This window comes from Tasmannia lanceolata, unplaced genomic scaffold, assembly GCF_043159265.1.
Source record: "Tasmannia lanceolata isolate RefF3 unplaced genomic scaffold, GAP_Taslan_0.1 ptg000015l, whole genome shotgun sequence".
NCBI classification, from domain to species: Eukaryota; Viridiplantae; Streptophyta; class Magnoliopsida; order Canellales; family Winteraceae; genus Tasmannia; species Tasmannia lanceolata.
In genome coordinates this window covers 51,049,408-51,068,887 of record NW_027518692.1, presented here as the reverse complement: position 1 = coordinate 51,068,887, position 19,480 = coordinate 51,049,408, and the positions used below count along the sequence as shown (strand labels likewise).

The window sequence follows — 19,480 nt, the reverse complement described above, 5'->3', positions numbered from 1 at the left end:
CCCAAAATCCGAGAAACCTTAACCCAACCTAGGCTATTTTCGGTCGGGTCGATGCGGGTCGGGTAAAACCTAGCTCAAGTTGCAGCCCTACTTCCAACGGTCGAATTTGGAACCATCTCATTTGAAAACATTCGTCAATGTTGTCACATTAGCAGATTAGCATTATTTTTCCTTGCCCATAAAATCACAACTAGCTAGAACGATAGTTTTTATTCCATAAATCCATTATATACTACCTTAAAGCGTAAATCCTTCACTTTTTCTTCCATGCTTCCACTTTAATTCCATCTATATCCCAGCGGGTTCTGCCTATGCTTTTAATAAATGAAATTTCATTATCTACTTTCATTAGGTTATTTTTGCCGTTTAAAGCAATAACTACCCCTCTACAAACTTCCAAAAAAAAAAACACTAGCTATTGCCTTTTAATTTATTTGTGCTTAGGTGGACTTTCCTGGCTTGAAGGAGTGGGTCCCCTGGGGGTGTGGATATATCGGTTAAAACCGAAATAACCGACCGAACCGAATTCGGTTTGTTATTTCGGTTCGGTTTTTAGATATATCGGTTCAGTTTAAAAAAAAATTTAAGTATATTTCGGTTTTCAGTTAACGGTTCGGCTTCTAGAAAAAAAAAACTTCTGTCTAACCGAAGAAGCGAATTAAGGGTAAGAGGTTGTAATTTCGGTTTTCGGTTATTGGTTCATATTTAAGAAGCCGAAATCTACAGCAGAATTAAACAAAAAAACTATTTATAATGTGTTAACTTATTTATCCTCTTTTGTTGCTTGGGACATCCACAGTACCACATACTAGTCTAAAAAGCTAAAAGGGGGTTGTCTTGAGTAAAAATAAGGTCAAATAATTGACAAATTCATGACTAGGGTTTGAGAAATGAGACTTAAGTCTCTCTTTTTAGACTCTTGGGCTCTGTTCACTCGCCTTCTCGAGAAAGGAAAGGAGAAGAAAATAAGCCGAATTTTCTCGTGATCGGATATGATTGGGCATTTTCCGCCATTCACTCGTTTTCTCGGGAAAGCGGATTTACACACGTGGAAATTCTAAATAATTACGTGGAAAACCAACTTCCTTACGCTTTCCCTCTAAGTTTTCTCACCAAAACGTTGAGAAAATCATTTTCCTGAGAAAACTACTTTGCCAGCATACTTTCGTTTTTCTCGGTCAAGTGGACAACGAGAGAAAATAATTTTCTCAAACTTTCTTTTCCAGTTTTCCACGTTAGATTCTTTTCCTTTTTTATCTTCTCCTGCAGCTTAGAAAACAAGTGAACGGAGCCTTGAGAATAGAGATTTAGGGTTTCCTACTTTCCTAAGAACTGAGAAGAGGAAGGGGAAGAACCACCGCCTCCACGCGCCTCTCCCTAGACCCTCGTCTGCAACTCCGGCCTCTCCCTCGACCCTCGTCTCCATCGCCGGCCTCTGCTAGGTTAGGGTTCACACTCATTTGGGGTTTTTTTTTCTTTCATTTCCATTATTTTTTTCTTCATTCAACACTCATTTGGTTTTTTTTTGTGAATCCTTTTAGGGTTCGAATTTATATTAAGGCATTTCTGTGAATCGGGTTGGGGCCTTGGGGGAATCAAGTTAGGGTCAGTCATCTCCATCATTCCTCTTTTTTCCAGTCACAATATTCTCTGTTTTTCTTTCTATTTCATTTTGTTTTTATTTTGTTTTACATGTGACACTCATTTCATTTGGGTATTTTTTATTTGAAGGCATTTCTGTCCAGGTTGGATTTTTTATTTGGGAGATTTGGGTTTAGTTTCGGCCATCTCCCTCATACCTCTTTGTCCAGGTTGGATCTTCTCTTCCTTCTCTCTACTTCAATTTGTTTTTCTTGTAGTTTTTCTTCACTACACAGTATTAACCGAATGGAAACCCACTGCTCGTTATTCGGTTCTAACCGCACTAACCGATCAACCAAATTCTTTTTTCGGTTTCGGTTTGGTTCGGTTAGTGTAAAATTCGGTTGTGGTTTCGGTTACCTTGTTTACATAACCGAAATTTTTTGGTTCGGTTATTTTCTGCCAAATCGGTTCGATTATAACCGAATGCACAGCCCTAGTTGAGGCCAACCCTAGCCCAACCTGAGGGAGCAATTCTTGAATCTTAACCGGACCCGAGGTTCAACCCGAACTTGATCCGGGTCAAAATAACCAACCTATCCAACCCAATTTACTCAAACTGGTTCGGTTGGGTCGGTTACGTTTCTGGTTGGCCCGGGCAGGTCACAGAACAATGATAATTATTACACGAAGCAATGCAGGAATTCCCAGTGTTTTCAATAAAATAGAAAAAAAATCACAAATATAAAGCCTGCTTACATTTTCTATTCAAACACATCCATGGCTAACATAAGAGTAACATTTTTTACATAGCACTATGCAAATTTAACAAAGTTAATTAATTACACTCGGATTCACAACAAATCTCGAAACAAAAAATTTCAAACAAATTGTCCTGCCAAAAAATTCATATTATTTTGTTTTTAATGATAGAAATTCATATTCTTTTCAGTAGTAAAATAAGTAATGACAATAATTAAACGCACCCATACACCCAAAATCTAAAATCGAATCAAAACTTCTAAAATTCATACCGTATTAACTGGATGAAAATAATAAGTACTCAAAAATACATTTCATTTCAACTACAATTTGCGGAAAAGGAAAAGAAGAGGATTTTGCCATATTGAACTGATCCACAAATTTCTTTTCCTTTTCCGCAAATTGTAGTTGAAATGAAATGTATTTTTGAGTATTTATTATTTTCATCCAGTTAATACGGTATGAATTTTTTTATTCAATTTTAGATTTTTGGTGCATGGGTGTAAAAAATTTTGCTCTTATGTTAGCCATGGATGCGTTTGAATTGAAAATGTAAGCAGGCTTTATATTTGTGATTTTTTTCTATCTTATTGAAAACACTGGGAATTCCTGCATTGCTTCAGTTGGGTATGGATGGACTTGATTAAGAGCTTTAAGGAGTTCTTTAGAAGTAATTAAAAACATGATTTTTGATATTTTGCAAATTTTCAGGTGGTAATTATCATTGTTCTGTGACCTACCCGGGCCAACTAGAACGTACCCTACCCAATCTAACCGGTTTGAGTAAATTGGGTTTGATGGGTTGGTTATTTTGACCCGGATCAAGTTCGGGTTGAACCTCGGGTCCGGTTAAGGTTGAAGAATTGCTCCCTCGGGTTGGGCTAGGGTTGGCCTCAACTGGCCCAAACTGGCCTGAGTTGCACCCCTATGTGCAAAGCGATTACAGCACGTTGAAAATATTTTGCCACTGCTTAGTCTGAAAGTGGAGTGTTTCTCTTTGATGTTCGTTTTGCCATCTCCGATAATTTTTTTCATTTTTTTCTTTCGTTTTGCCATCTCCAATAAATGCTTTCCTTTTATCTCGGTCTTTTTCTTCCTTTGTTTTTATTGAAGCTTGCTGCCATTAAAAAAAAATGCTTCCCATTTACGTGCTAGGAGGATGTTATCATTTCTAACAGGGTTAGTTTAGACGGGGCTTTGTGATTTCTTTTTTGAAGAAGTGTTCTTTTCCCTGAAGGAAAGAGCTTGTTTTTATTTGATAAATTCATCCATCTTTGACGTTCGTTAATTTGATTCCGAGGTGATGTGGGGGTGGTTTTGTGTGTGTTTGCTTTTGTTTTTTTATTGTTGGCTTGATTCTGATGTGATGTGGGGATGATTCTTGTGTGTTTGCTTCTTCTTTTTGGTTTTGTTTTGCTAGATTAGATTATTGTTGAGGGTTAGCATCACTGACTGAACGAAAATGGTTGGGCTTAAAAATTCACTCTCCTTCTCAGATAAGGTGGAGGACACACTAATGGATAATGATGACTGCATGGGGGCTGAGGAATCTGAGGTATCTGAATCTGAATCTGAAGAAGACGGAGAATTAATGGTGAATGAGCCTTCTAAGAATCCTGTATACAACAAGGAGGGTATTCTTGAGAAGCTTGAAGATATAAGGTGGCCCGAGAATTTGGATTGGATCCACAAACTGGCTATTGATTATGATGAAGACCAGAAGGTTGACGTTAATGATGACCTGGCTCGTGAGCTGGCATTCTACACTCGGGCATTGGAGGGCACCAGACAGGCCTTTGCGAAGCTGCAATCGATGGGTTTACCTTTTCTTAGGCCGCCTGACTACTATGCGGAGATGGTGAAAACAGATGCTCATATGATGAAGGTGAAAGGTAGGCTTTTGGTAGAGAAGAAACGGATTGAGGAGTCTGAAGAGAGGAGGAAGGCGAGGGAATCCAAAAGAATTTCTAAGGAGGTCCAGGCACAGAAACTCAAAGAGAGGGCCAAGCAGAAAAAGGAGGAGATTGAATCTGTGAAGAAATGGAGGAAGCAACGGCAACAAACTGGGTACCCCAGCGGAGGAGGTAAAGGTAAAGGTGATGAGGATGAGATGACGATGGGTTTGAATTTTGAAGATGGCAAGGTTTATGAGAGGTCAAATAAGAGGAGGCCCGGGGTTGCCCCATGGGATAGAACTGGAGGGAAGGGTGGGAGAGGTGGTTTTGGTGGAAAGGGAAAGAAAGGTGGTATGGATATAAAGAGGAAAAGTCGGGAGCACAAAGATTCCAAGTTTGGTTTTGGAGGTAGGAAAGGTTTGAAGAAGCAAAACACGGCTGAGACAACTAATGACTTTAGTGCGTTGAATAAAGGAGGCAATTCCCGCGTAAATATGAAAAGGAAAAGGTGATGATCTAATTTTCTCGTCTTTATGTTTCTCATAACTTATTCATGAGCATGCTAGAACAAGCCAACTTTTCATGCATGCAATCAATTCCTTCTTCCTTGTTTTGTTGTAGAATTTGCATTTTGACAACATTATATAGCTATGTTATCCTAACTCATCACAGTGTTGTAGCCTTTCGATTGTCTCCTTATGATTAATTGAGAAGATTCATTCTCCCATCATTGTAAGGAGAGGGAAATTGTTTACCTATTTACAAATTTCATCTTGGGTTACATCTTACAGAAATACACTTCTTATAGTTGTGCAATTAAAAGTGAAACAACATTGAAAGGTTTTGATTGGGAAATTCAGTAAACTTGTTTCGTCATTGTGTAATCTATCACAGCGTCATATATAATTTTTAAATCTGGTATAGGAGGTTCTGATAAAAAATTGTATTGGATTCAACCTGGTCAGAATCTCAACTAAAAAAGGGCGGCCCGGTGCATGAGGCTCACACCATTGCGGGGTCTGGGGAGGGCTAGATGTACGCAGCCTTACTCCTGCTTTGCAGAGAGGCTGTTTCCGTGACTCGAACCCGTGACCACCAGGTCACAATGGAGCAACCTTACTGTTGCGCCAAGGCTCACCACCTTGGTCAGAATCTCAACTAATGAACCTAAAACTTACAACTCTTAAGGCCGTGTTTCGATTGCAGGAAAATTTTTTTTGGGGCATACAGATTTAGAGGGATGTATATTTTTGGCAGATTTTTTTTATGATTATGGCTTATTTAGAGGCATACCATTTGAAAAAAAAAAAAAAAAATTGGCAAAGAAAATTTTTTCTGGACTTAAATAACATAACCATATATGCAACATGAACAAAATGTGTTATTGAATGTCATGGAGATCCGTGAAAATATATTAGTACATTTAAGGATTCAGTGTGAAATATAAGGATCCATTGTGAAAATATGTGCTGCGTCCACTCTAATCATTGTATTGAGATGTCGTAGAACTTACAACAGAGTCAAATCTGGCAAAAAAAAAGTGTAGTATAAATTTGAAAAGATAGTAGAACCTTGTTGATGCCTGCAGTAAGTGTAGTATTAGCTTAACTGTTTCTAAAGAAAACGTAGTAGTAACTTTAATAGAAGCCCACAGAAATTTGCAATGGCTAAAAACCTTTATAAGACAATAAAACAAGTAACTTTATAATATGACTGTGGTTGGGAGGCCTAGAAGGAATGAGTAGGTAGTTTGCTTTGTTCCTTTTCTGAGGCCTTTCTTTTGGCCCATTGTATTTTTCTAATATTTATTTAATAAATTTCTGGGTCTGAACTGGGGCAGTCCTCTGTGCAAAATTTTGGGTTAAAAAAATTAAAATTCTAGATCACCTTTCTCATATATCATAAATTCTTTACTTTAGTTTTGACAAAAATCACATTAGCTATTAAACAACAAAACCTAAAAATTGAGCAAAAATTGCTAGATCTAGGGATTTAACAGAGAGGGAAGAAAAAGGAAGGGTTTAACTTCATGTTAGCTTCTATTCCATCCTTGAAAGTTGAAACTACCATAGATTATCTCTCTATTTTTTTTGAATGGTTACAATAGATCATCTCTTTCCAAAGTGAAACAATGTCACTGATCACCTCAAGTGAAAAGATTATTCAATCAATGCTCTCTCCTCTCATCATTCCTTTCATATTGATCTAGGGAACCACAACCATGAAAACAGAGAAGATTTCTTCCTCTTGATCCCCGTTTCCTGTTGATCTTGAAGCATAGTAAAAGAAGAAGAAGACTAAGAACCCGCCATACCTTTTAGAGTGTGTCTTCGTTGGGTCTAGTGAACTCAACAACTCCTGTCTTCTTCATCGCAACAACTCATGTTTGGTGATGTGTCACCCTTGTCCCTCGCTATAATATCCAAGAAACCCACAAAAAGGTGGAATGTTGCTTGGATTTCTTGGGAATGATTCTCTCTCTCTCTCTCTCTCTCTCTCTCTCTCTCTTGGTGATGACACCCCCTACCACTACTCTAGGAGGATGAGAACCAAACACTACTTACCACTATTCTCCAAGGTAAGTTCCAGGCAAATCCAATGCCTGTCTCCTCCCTGTTTACTACTTATTCCACTACTCTTTGAGCCTATTTGTCTCTGCATTTCAACTGATAGACACTTAGGCAGTGTCTTTGAGAGCACCCACTGTGGCTGTTGTCTTGATTGTGGCTTAGGGGCAAATTTTGGGAAGGAAGCTCAGCCTTTGTGTGGACAGTACAGACAATTTATCCATTATTTGCATATTTCCTGCAATCCATCATGTTCTTTACAGTAGTATCTTGATGCCCAATACAATTTTTTTTTGGTCAGTAATCTGGGATTGAACGTACTACGACCTCAAGGTTGAGGTACAAAGCCTCCACCAAATGAGGTACATGCTCAAGTCCATTGCCCAAAACATGTTAAAAACTGAGAAACAGAAAGAAAATATTAACCCTTTGATGAGTAACTGTGGTTTCAGGACTTATTACCATATATTGCGGTTTTAGGACTTATTACCATATGATGCCAGAGAAATTCACGTCTCAGATGGGGTGTGGGTGTGTCAACCATTATTGTGACAGTAATATTTTGATAGTATGCAATAATGTGAAGAGTTTTTTTTTTTTTTTTTAAAATATGTATAGTTGTGCATGAATGCACTTGTCCTCATACATACATACATACATCGTAGCCAAGTGTTCAGTGTATTTAGGTCCTGTTTGGATTGCATGGAAACCTTTTTCTTCCCACAATTTAGAGGGAAATGATATGATTGTGGTTAATTTGGAGGTATGCTATCATAAATTGAAGGTCCCCAAGTAAAATTTGAATAGGTCTGGTTCAAGTTGTCCCTAAGTAAAAATTGAATAGGTTTGGTGCAAAAAAGTATGAAAAGTTAGAAATATTTTTCCTTTCCAAAATTTTCTAGTAAATTTTAACAATCCAAACAGGTTAGTGGTTATAAATTTGTTTGTTGTCAAACATAAGTGCATCATACATGCATCTTGTCTATATTTATATTGAGTTTGGTTTGTACTTGCTTTTTCATAGCTTGTGACTTTGATTGATACTTTCTTTCGTAAACAGGAAATGAAGTGAAAGGGAATAAATTGCTCTACTACTGAAGAGGAGGAAGAGCTTGTCTCTGAATTGGAGTGAATGAGAATGGATTGCTGTACCATTTCAGGAGAGGTTCATCCAAGGCCAACTTAAAACTCTTTTTTTTTTCATTTTCTCTAATTATCTGTGCTTTTGTATCTCTCTCAAAACCCCATTTGAAAGCTTTTGATAACTCTTTGAAGAGTTAAAACCATTAAACCCTCTTTGTTTGTATGTCTTCCTTTCTGCATATTTGATTCTGAAGCTCTCATGTTCTCCTGGCTCAAGGTTATATGTAGTAGTAATGTTTTGTATCAGGTCACTGAATGACAAAAAAGCAAGATATCTGCACACCCTTGTTTTGATAAGGTGCGACAACATGGCACCCCTCCTCAAAAAAACGTAAAACTCTCTCTATAAGGTGATATATTTGGATTGTAGAAAAAATCTCATCATATCCCACGTGAAAAATTGTTTCTATTGCTCAATATCCCAAGTATATTAGCAAAATTGTTTCTATTTATTGGAGAAAAATTCTCCACTATGTCTCATGATTTTAGCAAAGTTGTTTCTATCTCTCAATATCATATGTATACCGTCCACTAGTGGTTTTAATTTATCTGACTATAGTTTGAGTATTACCCGCGACTTTTAGGGAAATGATATACTCGTCGCTTTTCTTTACTTTGGACAGCCCCCTCTAGTGTAAAAGAGTGGTCATGGATAAACTAGAGGGGGCTGTCGCAGGTTTAAAAAGGGGAGAATATATCACTTCCTGATTTTTCTGGTGAAAATAAATAAAGTTTGGATTAAGGAGTGGCCCGCACATTTAGGAGGGACACGTGTAAGGTGATGAGAATCGTTGATCTGGTGGGCGAAACAATTTGAAGCAATTTATGATCTATTGGACAGCGATTGAGATCAACGGTCTTGATCCCATGTGTGCCACGTGTGCAATGAAGATAAGGGGATAGTGGATCACGCATGGCTTATGGAATTGATGATCTCGACCTTACATCTAGTGGCCACCATCATATAATGATCAATAATTGTATGATAAATCACCAAGTAAATGATCAATAATCAATAGTCAAATTTCTATTGATTTTATGGAATTCTTAAAAAAAAACAGTGGCTATTGGGCCCCGCTTGTGACTCTCGTATGTGATCAGATCTGTTGATTAAGGGGCTAGGATTATCCAATCCAATGTTTGATCAATGGCAACGCGCCTAAGTTGTGGCCATCGATCGGATCAATGGACCCGATCACTTCCAAGTAGCACACATGGGACCAGAAAATGTCTGTTAGGAGTATGAGTTTCACCAATAATGGTTTCCATCTAACTATAAATAAGGTTGTAAATTTGCAATCTATACGATGAGAAATAAGAGCAACAATCAAGTGTATAAATTACTGATAATCCAATTTACCAGTATCTGATCATAATCAAATCTTGGTATACCTTGATTGGATCATCCTAACCCCTTGATTATTGTATGTCATTATCTCATGATGGCCAAAATTGCACATGGAGCTCCGTTCTAGGCACTTACTAATCACAATTTTAATAGATACAAATAGGCTATCCCTAACTACAAGTAAGTAATGAACGGTGTATTTGTCTTTGAAAATGGCATAAAAATGAAACTGAAATGATAGCTCCGATCTAGATACCCTTTTTTATTTTTTGAATGGCAAAATCCTGCAAACTAGATACTAATCATATCATGCGGCGTATACTATGAACTATATCTGTCATATGAATAGGAAAAACCCCTACTAAAATCATAAATCATATTGCAATATCTCCAATTTTCACTTATCTTGCTCCCCCCTCTCAAACACACTGAAAAATTAACCCTCGCCACTATCATTCTCATCAAGTTGAGCTCCACTGGCGTAGGGAGCAAGGTTCAAAATTTTGGTTTCGGTTGGAAACAAAAATGTTTCCGTTTCAGTTTGAAATTTCAGTAAAAATCTTGTAAAATCACGGAAACATGGGGAAACAAATGCAAATGATAAAATTTATAAGCAAGAGACAATCATCCATAACAGTATAAAAACATCGAATCTGACACACGTCTAATAATTTAGTACATACTAAATTTCACACGTAACTTATATAAATATTTATAAGGTATTTCCTAGGGTCCATCGCAAAAGGCATTTCGCAGCTGCTTTGTCGCATGTCAGACCAGCCATCTCGTGAATGAAGACAACAGCTTTTGTCTCCATTCACGAGCTGGTTGGTCTCACATGCGACAAACCAGCCGTGAAATGCCTTTTGCAATGGACGTTAGCAATTCCCTATTTATAAATAATGCATGCACCACATTCCGCATCCAATTCATATAAATATAATTATGTAATACATAGACATAGTATATCACTATTACACTTACGATTTTGATTTATGCATTTCAGTATCTTCGATTTCGGTTTCAGTGTGGATAGAAATGGAAATTTTCGGTCGTGCCTGTTTCGGTGGATATTTAAAATCATGGGTTCCAAGTGACTTTTTAACTCATCCCAGTCATCAAACTTGTTAAACGTGGTGATGCAAACAATGCCCGAGCCTGACATAACTATGTTTTTCAAATCATGACCAACCTTTTTCACTACTAACCTTGCAATATTGCATTGCTGAATCAAATAAAGAACACAGATAAAAACAATTATTATTTAGACAATATTTCATTCCCTAGAAGAGGGAAGATGTTTTATATCTTGACAAAGACAAGAGATTGAGTTCAAAATCATTCTGAGCATCCACAAGAAATAACATAATCCAAGAGCCAGTTCTGTTTAAAACACTCTCACCAGACATCTGGTCGGAGTTCACCTGTCGCTGGGGGCATCCATCTCCCAGAATGGTACACACTTTCACCGACCTTCCACCCAGGCACGTTTTTCATTATTCTAGCCTCTTCTTCCAAAGATTTTTTCCATTCTTTAACAAATCTAGGGAAAAAACAGCATGCACCAGTACTCAAATTATAACTGGGAAAGCAAGCTATTGTCTGCGGAGAAATAAGAATGAGAACCACAGCATTACCTTTCATCCTCTTCAGCTTGAAGCATGGGGAGTATTGCCCTGCGAGCAGCGTATTTCTCTTCTTTAAGAGCCCTGCAGAATTTAAGTAGTTATTACAATAATTCCAAAAAAAAATAAGATTGTATTCTTTCAATGGTTGGAATAGGAGAATGCATGAAAAGCAGACGCTTGTAGATTATTCATTGCTTTTGGTTATGATCTAGCGTGGAGTAATATATAAAATGTCCATGGGAGTTTCTTATTCGACGGCTATAAGAAAACAGATGGTTGCATTTGAGGCCAAGTATGGCTGACAGCTAATATCTCTGTTAAGGCCTTCAACTAAGAAATCGGTGAAAATGTTAGCCACTTTGAATATGAAAAAGTACGAAAAAGAAGTTACTTTCCCTTGGTAAATATCGTTAATTCTGTCCATGATATGGGCCAAATGCCTGTGGTAGTGACTGGAATTTGATGCCTCATCAATGCGAGTGTCATTGTGTGAATCACCTTCAACCCATAAATCCTTCCCAAACTCTTCAAAAAACAGCAACAAACAGGTGCAGCTTTGAGCCTCTACCTTATTTGAATCCTTTAACCCAATCGGAGGGGAAAGGGGATTTAATGACTCCATTTTGTAGAAAAAAGCAGAAATTTTCCATTCAAAAAGGGATTCCAGAGCATTAACCTCAACGAAATATCACGGGCAAACCTATCAAAAAAAAATAAAAAATTACGTGTAAAATTCTGGAAGATGGGTCATTCCAGATTGTTCCAGAAAAGTTATCTGAAACAAATCGGATGCCTTACCGGATACTTATGTTAAAAACTCCACTTCACCTCCTTTGCCTTGAGAAACCATTATTTCCGCTTATTTTGTGTCTTTGGGTGTCCGCTTTAGTTGGGTGTTGAGTCCTTCAAGGGATAAATTGGATCCTAAAGCTATCCGTAGTATGTTTGTAGATTATTCTCCTATTCAGAAAGGGTACGTGTATGGATCCTGGATTTTATCACTTTCCTTATTTGAGTCTACACCTTTTTTCTCTTGTTCCCGATCCTCTCTTCAGGGGAAGCATGGCAAGTTTCTGGCCAGAGACTTGTTTATGTTCCGGTCCCTGTTGAACCTCATATTACTTATACTACAGTTTGACTAAGAATGGAGAGAAAGAATAAATGGTCTACACCATTTCAAAAAAAAGAATAAATGGTCTACTCACAACAGCCACAGGTAATTATAGATCTTCCGGCATAACAGACAACTCAATCGGGACCTGCAGACCCAAGTAATCTTGATACTACTATTGTGATTGATAATAATCTCAATATATCTTTTTCTCTTCGAAAATCTAAGTGTCAGTGTACATTACATCCAACTTCTAATTTTGTGTCATATGATCCCTTAGTCTTCTTCCTATCATTCCTTTTTATCTTATGCGTCCTCCATATCTCTTACCTCCAGTTTTTCTGAGGCAGTGGTTGATCCTAAGTAGCAGGAAGCTACAAGTAACACAATGCCTGGAAAAAAATGGGACTTGAGAATTAGTGGACTTGCGAAAATGAAAGAAGCATGTGGGAAGCAAGTGGGTATGCACAGTCAAACACAAGGTTGATGGATCAGTTAAGCAGGATGAGGCCCAACACGTTGCAAAATGATTTACAACGTATGGAAATACACTACAAAGAAACATTTGCTCATGGTACAAAGATGAATTCTATTAGTCCTTTTGTCCCTTGTAGCAAATTTGTCTTAGGAGCTTCATCAACTAGATGTAAAAATGCTTCTTCTTTCTTTTTTTTAATCTTTTTTTTTTGTCTTAGGAGCTTCATCAGCAAATTTGTCCCACTTGCTTCCCACATGCTTCTTTCATTTTTGTCTTTTTACATAGTGATTTACAAGAAGCTGACATGTCTCCTCCAGAGTTAAAGCTCCCGAACGCCAAGAATAAAGTTTACAAATGAAAGAAGTCTATATACAAGTTGAAGCAATCTTCCCAATCATAGTTTGAGCGATTTATTAAGAGGAGAGATCCTCTAATCACAATCCGTAGTGTATGTGGATGATATTGTGCCGGATGGAAATAATTCCACCCAAATTCGTCGATTGAAGTCCTTTTTAGTAGCTGACTGTGAGATCAAGGATCTAAGTAAACTCCAAGTGCTCTATTAGAATTGGAGTGGCAAGGTCCAAGAAGGGTATTTTTATTTCTCAGGGGAAACACGACTTGGACTTACTCAAGGATACTAGAGAGTTGGGATCTCAGCCAAGAGAGACACATATAAATCGAATTCACAAGTTAAGTAACTTAGATGGGCCTCTCTTGTACAATATTGGTATGTATCAGAGGTTGGTTGGCAAGCTTCTACACGTATTCCTCATCTTGAAGCTGTCGAGAAAATACTTTGTTATCTGAATTCTTGCCCAGTGAAAGGATTATTATTTGCAAACCAATGGTCAGCATTTTATGTTGTTGATTGAGCAGGTTCAGTTAATGACAAGAGATCTACAACTGGATATAGTACCTTTATATGGGACAGCCTCGTTGCTCAAGGCAGCAAGAAGCAATCAGTGGTTGCTAGACGGGGCATGGAGGCAGAATATCGTGCTATGGCTCATGGAGCGTCAAAATTACTTTGGTTGAGACACCTTTTGAAGGAGTTACAGGTGCCTGTTCTGGACGCTATGTAATCGTATTGTGAGTTTTGTGACAAGAAAGCGGCAATCAACATAACAAATAATCCGGTCCAGTGTGATCACATGAAGCACATTGAGGTGGACATGCACTTCATTTGTGAGTGTGTTTTGACTAGCGAACAATGGATCCAAGAATATCAAGTAGAAGAAGAAAACTAGGGTAAATGGTAATAGACTCGATAATAAAGAAAAAATAGCAAAGATATTTGAACAAAAAACCCAAGGTTTGATGTCCCCAATATGTTAGTTTTTTGCACAAATAAATAAACTAAAATTACTAACCCTATAAGTTATTGAAATGGAAATGACAAATTTGCCCTTATTTGCAATAACAAACCAGTCATCTTCTAGCTACCAAAACCATGGCAAACGCAATCCGTTTTGCAACAAATTTGAAACATAGCAAATTAACATTATGATGATCATCCGCGGTAAATTTCAACTCACATGCGCCAACCTAAGGCCCACAGTAATAATCTGAAGTTGGGCTAGATTTCAAGACTCTGCACACAAATCACAAGACTCTGCACACAAATCACCCACATATTTTCTTCACTTGATTTTGAATAATTTTTTTTATTTCTTGGACACATAGGATTTTTTTATTTTATTTTGAATGGTTTGGACGCACAGGATATTACATGTGTAACACTAATATAGCCAAGAAACCAAATTTAGTGCAAGTCATACCTTCTAATACCTACAAGGGGCTCCCATCATATAGTATTATAGCTGAAATCTCACCATTAACAAAAAGACAGTGTCACCGGTCATCAAACCAAATCATGGCTGGAAAAATTGACTGGTGTTCAAAAGAGCTAGAATTATCCAACTAAATTCCAAGACATCCCTTAGAGCATACCTGCTTCAGTTCTTCATGTTACTGTCAGGGGAAACTTACTAACCAAATTGAATCCAATTGCTGGGAGCAATTTATGGACCACGGCCAGAAAGAAAAACAAACTGATTGAACCCAATTCAAAAGTTTTTGAAACAGATCTTATGTAGAGGGACACCTAGTATGACCACTGACCACAATGGTAGACAAATTGCTGCAAGAGAAACAGATCTTCAGAAAAATAACACCACAAGAGGACCATTTACGATGGTCGGATGTCAATAAAAGATCAATGAAAAAATCTCATGATTTCTAATTGAAATGGACTAACAAACCCTTGTTCAAATTCTAAAAATAGAGCCCCACTGTAGTAAAACACTGTGACATAATACTGAAGTCCTGAACGTAGTTGATGAATGCCAGCACAAATAAATGCCCACTTTCAATTGATGCAGGGCATATCACCGAGGTTTGAAATTTCGGCCGAACTACCGAAGTTAGATAAAAAAACAAATTTCGTTATTGTGCCGAAATTTGGGGAAAAAAGTAAATTTTGGAAAAAATTAAAAATTACATTTTCCTGAAATTTCGGCACCAAAATTTTCGTGTCGGACGAAATTTAAAACCATGCATATCACCAAAGGGATTTGAAGCTAGAAAAAGAGAAGGAAGAATATATAACTCACCGAGAAGAACAGTTGAAATGGCAAGGACTTTCTCAGCACTCATAGATTGTTTACAACAGTCACAAAGTCCGGAATATTTAAAGCCTTCTAAATTGTCTATTTCTGGATTTTGAAGTTGTTCACAAAATCAAAGTAAGATTGAAGTTGATCTTTTATTAAATTATTAGAAGCAAGGGTATGATGCTGATATTCATATCGATTGGGAGAAAAGTTTCTGCAATTCATTAGCTTTGGGTCTTATTGTTGATGCCTTCTTTTACTGGAGTGATACTTAGTTTTTATTCCTCTCTTCCTTGTTTGACTATATTCTAGTGTTAATAGCTCCTTGCTTCACTCTTTGATCTATTTCTACAGCATTCACCGACCTTGATCACCTAAAATACTCCCAGATACAACACTAGCTGCAGCCTGACACAGATTAGTGTATATTCCTAGTTTCCTACTAACCTAGGTTATCCTAAAGAAGCCAGCAACAACGAAATAAATGAATGAATGAACATGTTCAACACCTACTATGATTACTCATTTCACCCAATAGATGATTAACAATTTGCATAAGAACATAAACTATCAAAAACCAAATACTTGAAAATGGGTCATGCACCCATCTTGTCCTCGTGTCCGATGCACTCCAGATATTAAGTGTGAGAATGCATCCTCGTGTATTTGAATTAGTCAAAATACATGATTCTAGGCTAATAACCAGAAAGAAATGCAGTGTTTTAATATTTAAGCTTATAGATTCTTCTCAGATAGGACAAACCATAATTTGCAATTTACGCTACACCCAAAAATTCAAGAAAAAGGTGGCATACTTCAACACTTAATTATACAAAACCAACTGCATCAAAGAAAGAAAAAAAATGCATATTCCAATACTACGAAATTAATGAAGTGAATTTCCCCACACAGAAAAACACTTGATGCAATTTTATCTTCTCCAAAAGTTGGGACCGAAAATGGAAAACTAAAAAGGGATGTATCACAAACCAAAATCAACACACTACAAACTATACAAATAAACAGCCAAACCCTGGGTCAAAGCCAGAGAACCAAATCTGTAAGTGATGACTACTACACAGCTAAAAGTCGGAAAATTGGTAAAATCAGGGGCTTCAGAATAATTGAAATAGAACGAATGCAACTCTAAAAGGAAAACGAAAAAAGATTAACTGATAGTTAAATAGCAAAGATTAAGAATAGAGAGCATTTCCGTACATTTCAAGGTTAAATAAGAAACTGGTCAAAGCGCTAGCCATAAAAACAAGCAGAAAAAAAATGAGAAAATCATCAAATTTTAAAAAAGAAAAAAGAACCGGAAATTCAATAACGATTCTAGGGTTTGAGGCAGGATAAATACAGAGAGCAAACCCTAGTTCTCTAAAAAAATAAAACAGTTCCATGCTTTCCTGGGATTACGATGACAAAGAAAAAACGATTTCAGAGCTAATAGACATTTAAACCCTATAAATCGGATCAAGGTGGAGATGAAAATGGGATCGGAAAAACGAGAAAATCATAAAATTTAAACCAAAAAAAAAGAGGAAAAATAACCGAAAATCTCATAACAATTCTAGGGTTTGAGGTCAAATAAAAAATTAGAAAGAGCAAACCCTAGTTCCGAAAATTATAAAACAACAAAACAGTGCCGTCCTTTTCTAGAATTACGATGAGAAAATACGATTCAGAGCTAATAGACATTATTAAAACCCTACAAATCAGATCAAGAAAGAAATGATAACGATTTTAGGGTTTGAGGAAGGAAAAGAAAACAGAGAGCAAACCCTAGTTCACAAAAGTACAAAACAATAAAACAGTTCCATGCTTTCCTAGCATTACAATGACAAAAAAATAAAAAATAAACGATTCTGAGCAAGTAGACATTAAAACCCTAAAAATCAAAATTCCATTACTATTTTAGGGTTTGAGGTCCAAAAAAAACAAAAAACAAACCCTAGTTCTAAAAAATATACCCTAGGGTTTTCCAGTGTTACGTTTACCTTTTTAAAAAAAAAAACGATCCAGAGATAGTAGACATTAAAACCCTAAAAATCTAAATTCCATCACGATTTTAGGGTTTGAGGCCGAAAACAAACCCTAGTTATATAAAAAATACACAACAACAAAATAGTTTCATGGTTTTCCAGTGTTACGTTTATTTTATTTTATTTTAAAAAAAAACGATCCAGAGCTAGTCGACATTAAAAGTAAAAATCAGATATGGAGATAGGAGATTAGGATGAGATCCTGACCGTCGGATCTTGTTGCCCTTGCCGACCTGGTACATGCCCCAGGAAAAAGCACCAAAGGCAGTGAGAAAAATAGCAATAGCACTAGGGCCTGTGTTGGGAATCCGGCGAGCGTATCTGGCCGGCGGGAAACCGCCGGGAGGAGGTCCGTCTTGAAGGACCGGCATGTCCTTCACACTCACCATGCCGGGTTTGTTCCTTATCATTGCCTCCGTCATCTTTCTCCGATTCGTTTCTGATTTCTCAATTCTCTGATTCTCGGCAAAGGAGAGAGTAGAGAAATGAAGGTCAGAGTCTAAAATGATTTTTTAGGGGCGGGGATTCGTAGGGATTGGTTGGGGTAAATTATGTTGCGCATGGTGCGTAATGGGCACCCAGAATGTTATGCGGGTTGAGATTCGTTTTGAAGTCCGTTGATTGAACGGCTCGGATTAATCAGATAACTACGAACTGACGAACAGGGCCTGTTATGAGTGTCAGTGGACCCAAACGGTCCATTGGACCATCTGAGTCCGAACGTAGAATTACAAGCAATTCCCATCCCCGCTTAGATCGGGAATACCCGCCACGTTCGGAGCGGATCGGAGCGGGGCGGGGCGGGCAGATCCCCCGATGATTGTAGCAATACGTCTAAAGGACTGTAGCAAAGGGTGAAGGGATACAAAGTGTCATTTTACAGTTAAATCTACCATTCTGTTGTTTCTTTTTGGGAAAAATACACTTAGACACCGTGGTGTGGTTTCTGACACATTCAACTTAACCCCTAATGTTTAAAATGTTACTAAGTAGACCTGTGGTTTCAATTTGTATAAGGTAGACCCTATCAGTTGACGGTTCGTCCACAGATTAAAGGGTTAGGATGATCCTATGGAGTTGATTTTTTGGGCACGCGCTATCTATGCCAGGGCCCATCAAATGAACGCTTTGGATCATCCAAACAATGTGAACCCACTGTGTTTTTGGTGGTGGGCCCAAACCCATACTCGAATCCAAACACTACCAAAAACACAATGGGCCCACATTGTTTGGATGATCCAAAGCGTTCATTTGATGGGCCCTGACATAGATAGGGTGTGCCAGAAAAATTAGCTCCATAGGATCATCCTAACCCTTCAATCTGTGGGCGAACCTTCAACTGAGTGGGTCTAACTTACACAAATTGAAACCACAGGGGTCTAAATGTATTTTTCCCTTATTTTTTTAAGTTCTCTGTCCAACATTCCAATTCTGCCCGCGACCAAATAGGGGGAACCTGAGCTAAGTCTAGGGTATTCCCAATTCCTATCTCTTCCCTAAGCTCTCACACAACGCAAGGTTGATGCTTACCATAATGGCATTTTCTCATTTTAATAAAGGCTATTGATACTGGCACTAACATGTGTTGATAATCGCACAAACTCACTTTGTCTCTTCCTATTTCACCATTTCTCATAAGTTATTATAGTTCGCCAAAAAACTACAAGAATGGAGGGGTGGCAACGGGGCGGGCCCGGATGTTGCCCACGCCGTCCCCATCCCTCTCCTCAAAGAAAATTCCCCGTCCTTGCACTGCCCCCGCCTTGGGAATGGCAAGGGATCCTCGTCCCCGCACCCCACGTGGAAAATCTAATCCCCTTTCTCGCCCGAACACTACGCCTACGGGGAAACTAGTTCAATGGATTTTTATTGGAATATTATACTAAAATTCATTTAAGAAATATATTAGGGAAATTTTAGGAATAACAAACTAAATTTGTTCTATGGTAAGTGTGGCTATCCAAATTAAAAACGGAAAACCCAAATTTAGTTGCCGGAAATTCAACATTGTACGGTGATTAAGAGGCGGTGCGGATCCCCGCGGGGCAGGCGGATCCCCTTTTTCCGCAGGTTTACTTGCCAGCCCTATGAGAAGGAAACTAAAAGACAAAAGCCAAGGTGAATTTGTGAGATTATCAAAATACGGTAGTGCAAATATCAATAAACTAAATAAAAGGATATGATTTTTCGCCCCTCAGTAGGATTATGCGCCCCCCCATGACCCTGAATTGCGGCAGACTTTAATGCTTTTTGACGTCAAATCAACCTACCGATGGGGCGCATAATCCTAAAATGGGGCGAAAACTT

At 37.8% G+C, this 19,480-nt stretch overlaps 2 protein-coding genes across 8 annotated transcripts; one reads left to right on the top strand and one right to left on the bottom strand.

The window, feature by feature from the left end:
- Positions 1-1,243: 1,243 nt before the first annotated feature.
- On the top strand, positions 1,244-8,164 carry LOC143892263 (putative rRNA-processing protein EBP2 homolog). 7 transcript variants are annotated; one of them, XM_077396750.1, is made up of 5 exons: positions 1,244-1,442; positions 1,542-1,605; positions 1,732-1,811; positions 3,769-4,746; positions 7,866-8,164. In XM_077396750.1, the coding sequence occupies exons 4-5, from the start codon at positions 3,806-3,808 to the stop codon at positions 7,870-7,872; spliced, it is 948 nt and encodes a 315-aa protein (XP_077252865.1). In that variant the 5' UTR covers positions 1,244-1,442; positions 1,542-1,605; positions 1,732-1,811; positions 3,769-3,805; the 3' UTR covers positions 7,873-8,164. The 7 variants fall into 7 exon arrangements, with proteins under 7 accessions (XP_077252865.1, XP_077252866.1, XP_077252868.1 ...); XM_077396754.1 differs by having other exon boundaries at positions 1,245-1,442; positions 3,840-4,746; XM_077396749.1 differs by having other exon boundaries at positions 1,245-1,442; positions 3,764-4,746.
- Positions 8,165-10,541: 2,377 nt separating this feature from the next.
- On the bottom strand, positions 10,542-17,740 carry LOC143845916 (NADH dehydrogenase [ubiquinone] 1 alpha subcomplex subunit 13-B). Its single transcript, XM_077354315.1, has 3 exons — positions 17,381-17,740; positions 10,934-11,005; positions 10,542-10,839 (listed from the first exon to the last, which is right to left on the bottom strand). Exons 1-3 carry the CDS (start codon positions 17,593-17,595, stop codon positions 10,695-10,697), a joined length of 432 nt encoding a protein of 143 aa, XP_077210430.1. The 5' UTR covers positions 17,596-17,740; the 3' UTR covers positions 10,542-10,694.
- Between the last annotated feature and the right edge of the window lie 1,740 nt (positions 17,741-19,480).

Bases quoted from the DNA above. Each gene is read 5' to 3' on its own strand.
- LOC143892263 (XM_077396753.1), top strand. From the start codon at position 3,806: ATGGTTGGGCTTAAAAATTCACTCTCCTTCTCAGATAAGGTGGAGGAC.
- LOC143845916 (XM_077354315.1), bottom strand. From the start codon at position 17,595: ATGACGGAGGCAATGATAAGGAACAAACCCGGCATGGTGAGTGTGAAG. The intron at 11,006-17,380 runs GTCAGGATCTCA...TAAATTCTGCAG, and splicing joins AAGGGCAACAAGATCCGACG to GGCTCTTAAAGAAGAGAAAT. The intron at 10,840-10,933 runs GTAATGCTGTGG...TTTTTTCCCTAG, and splicing joins CAAGCTGAAGAGGATGAAAG to ATTTGTTAAAGAATGGAAAA.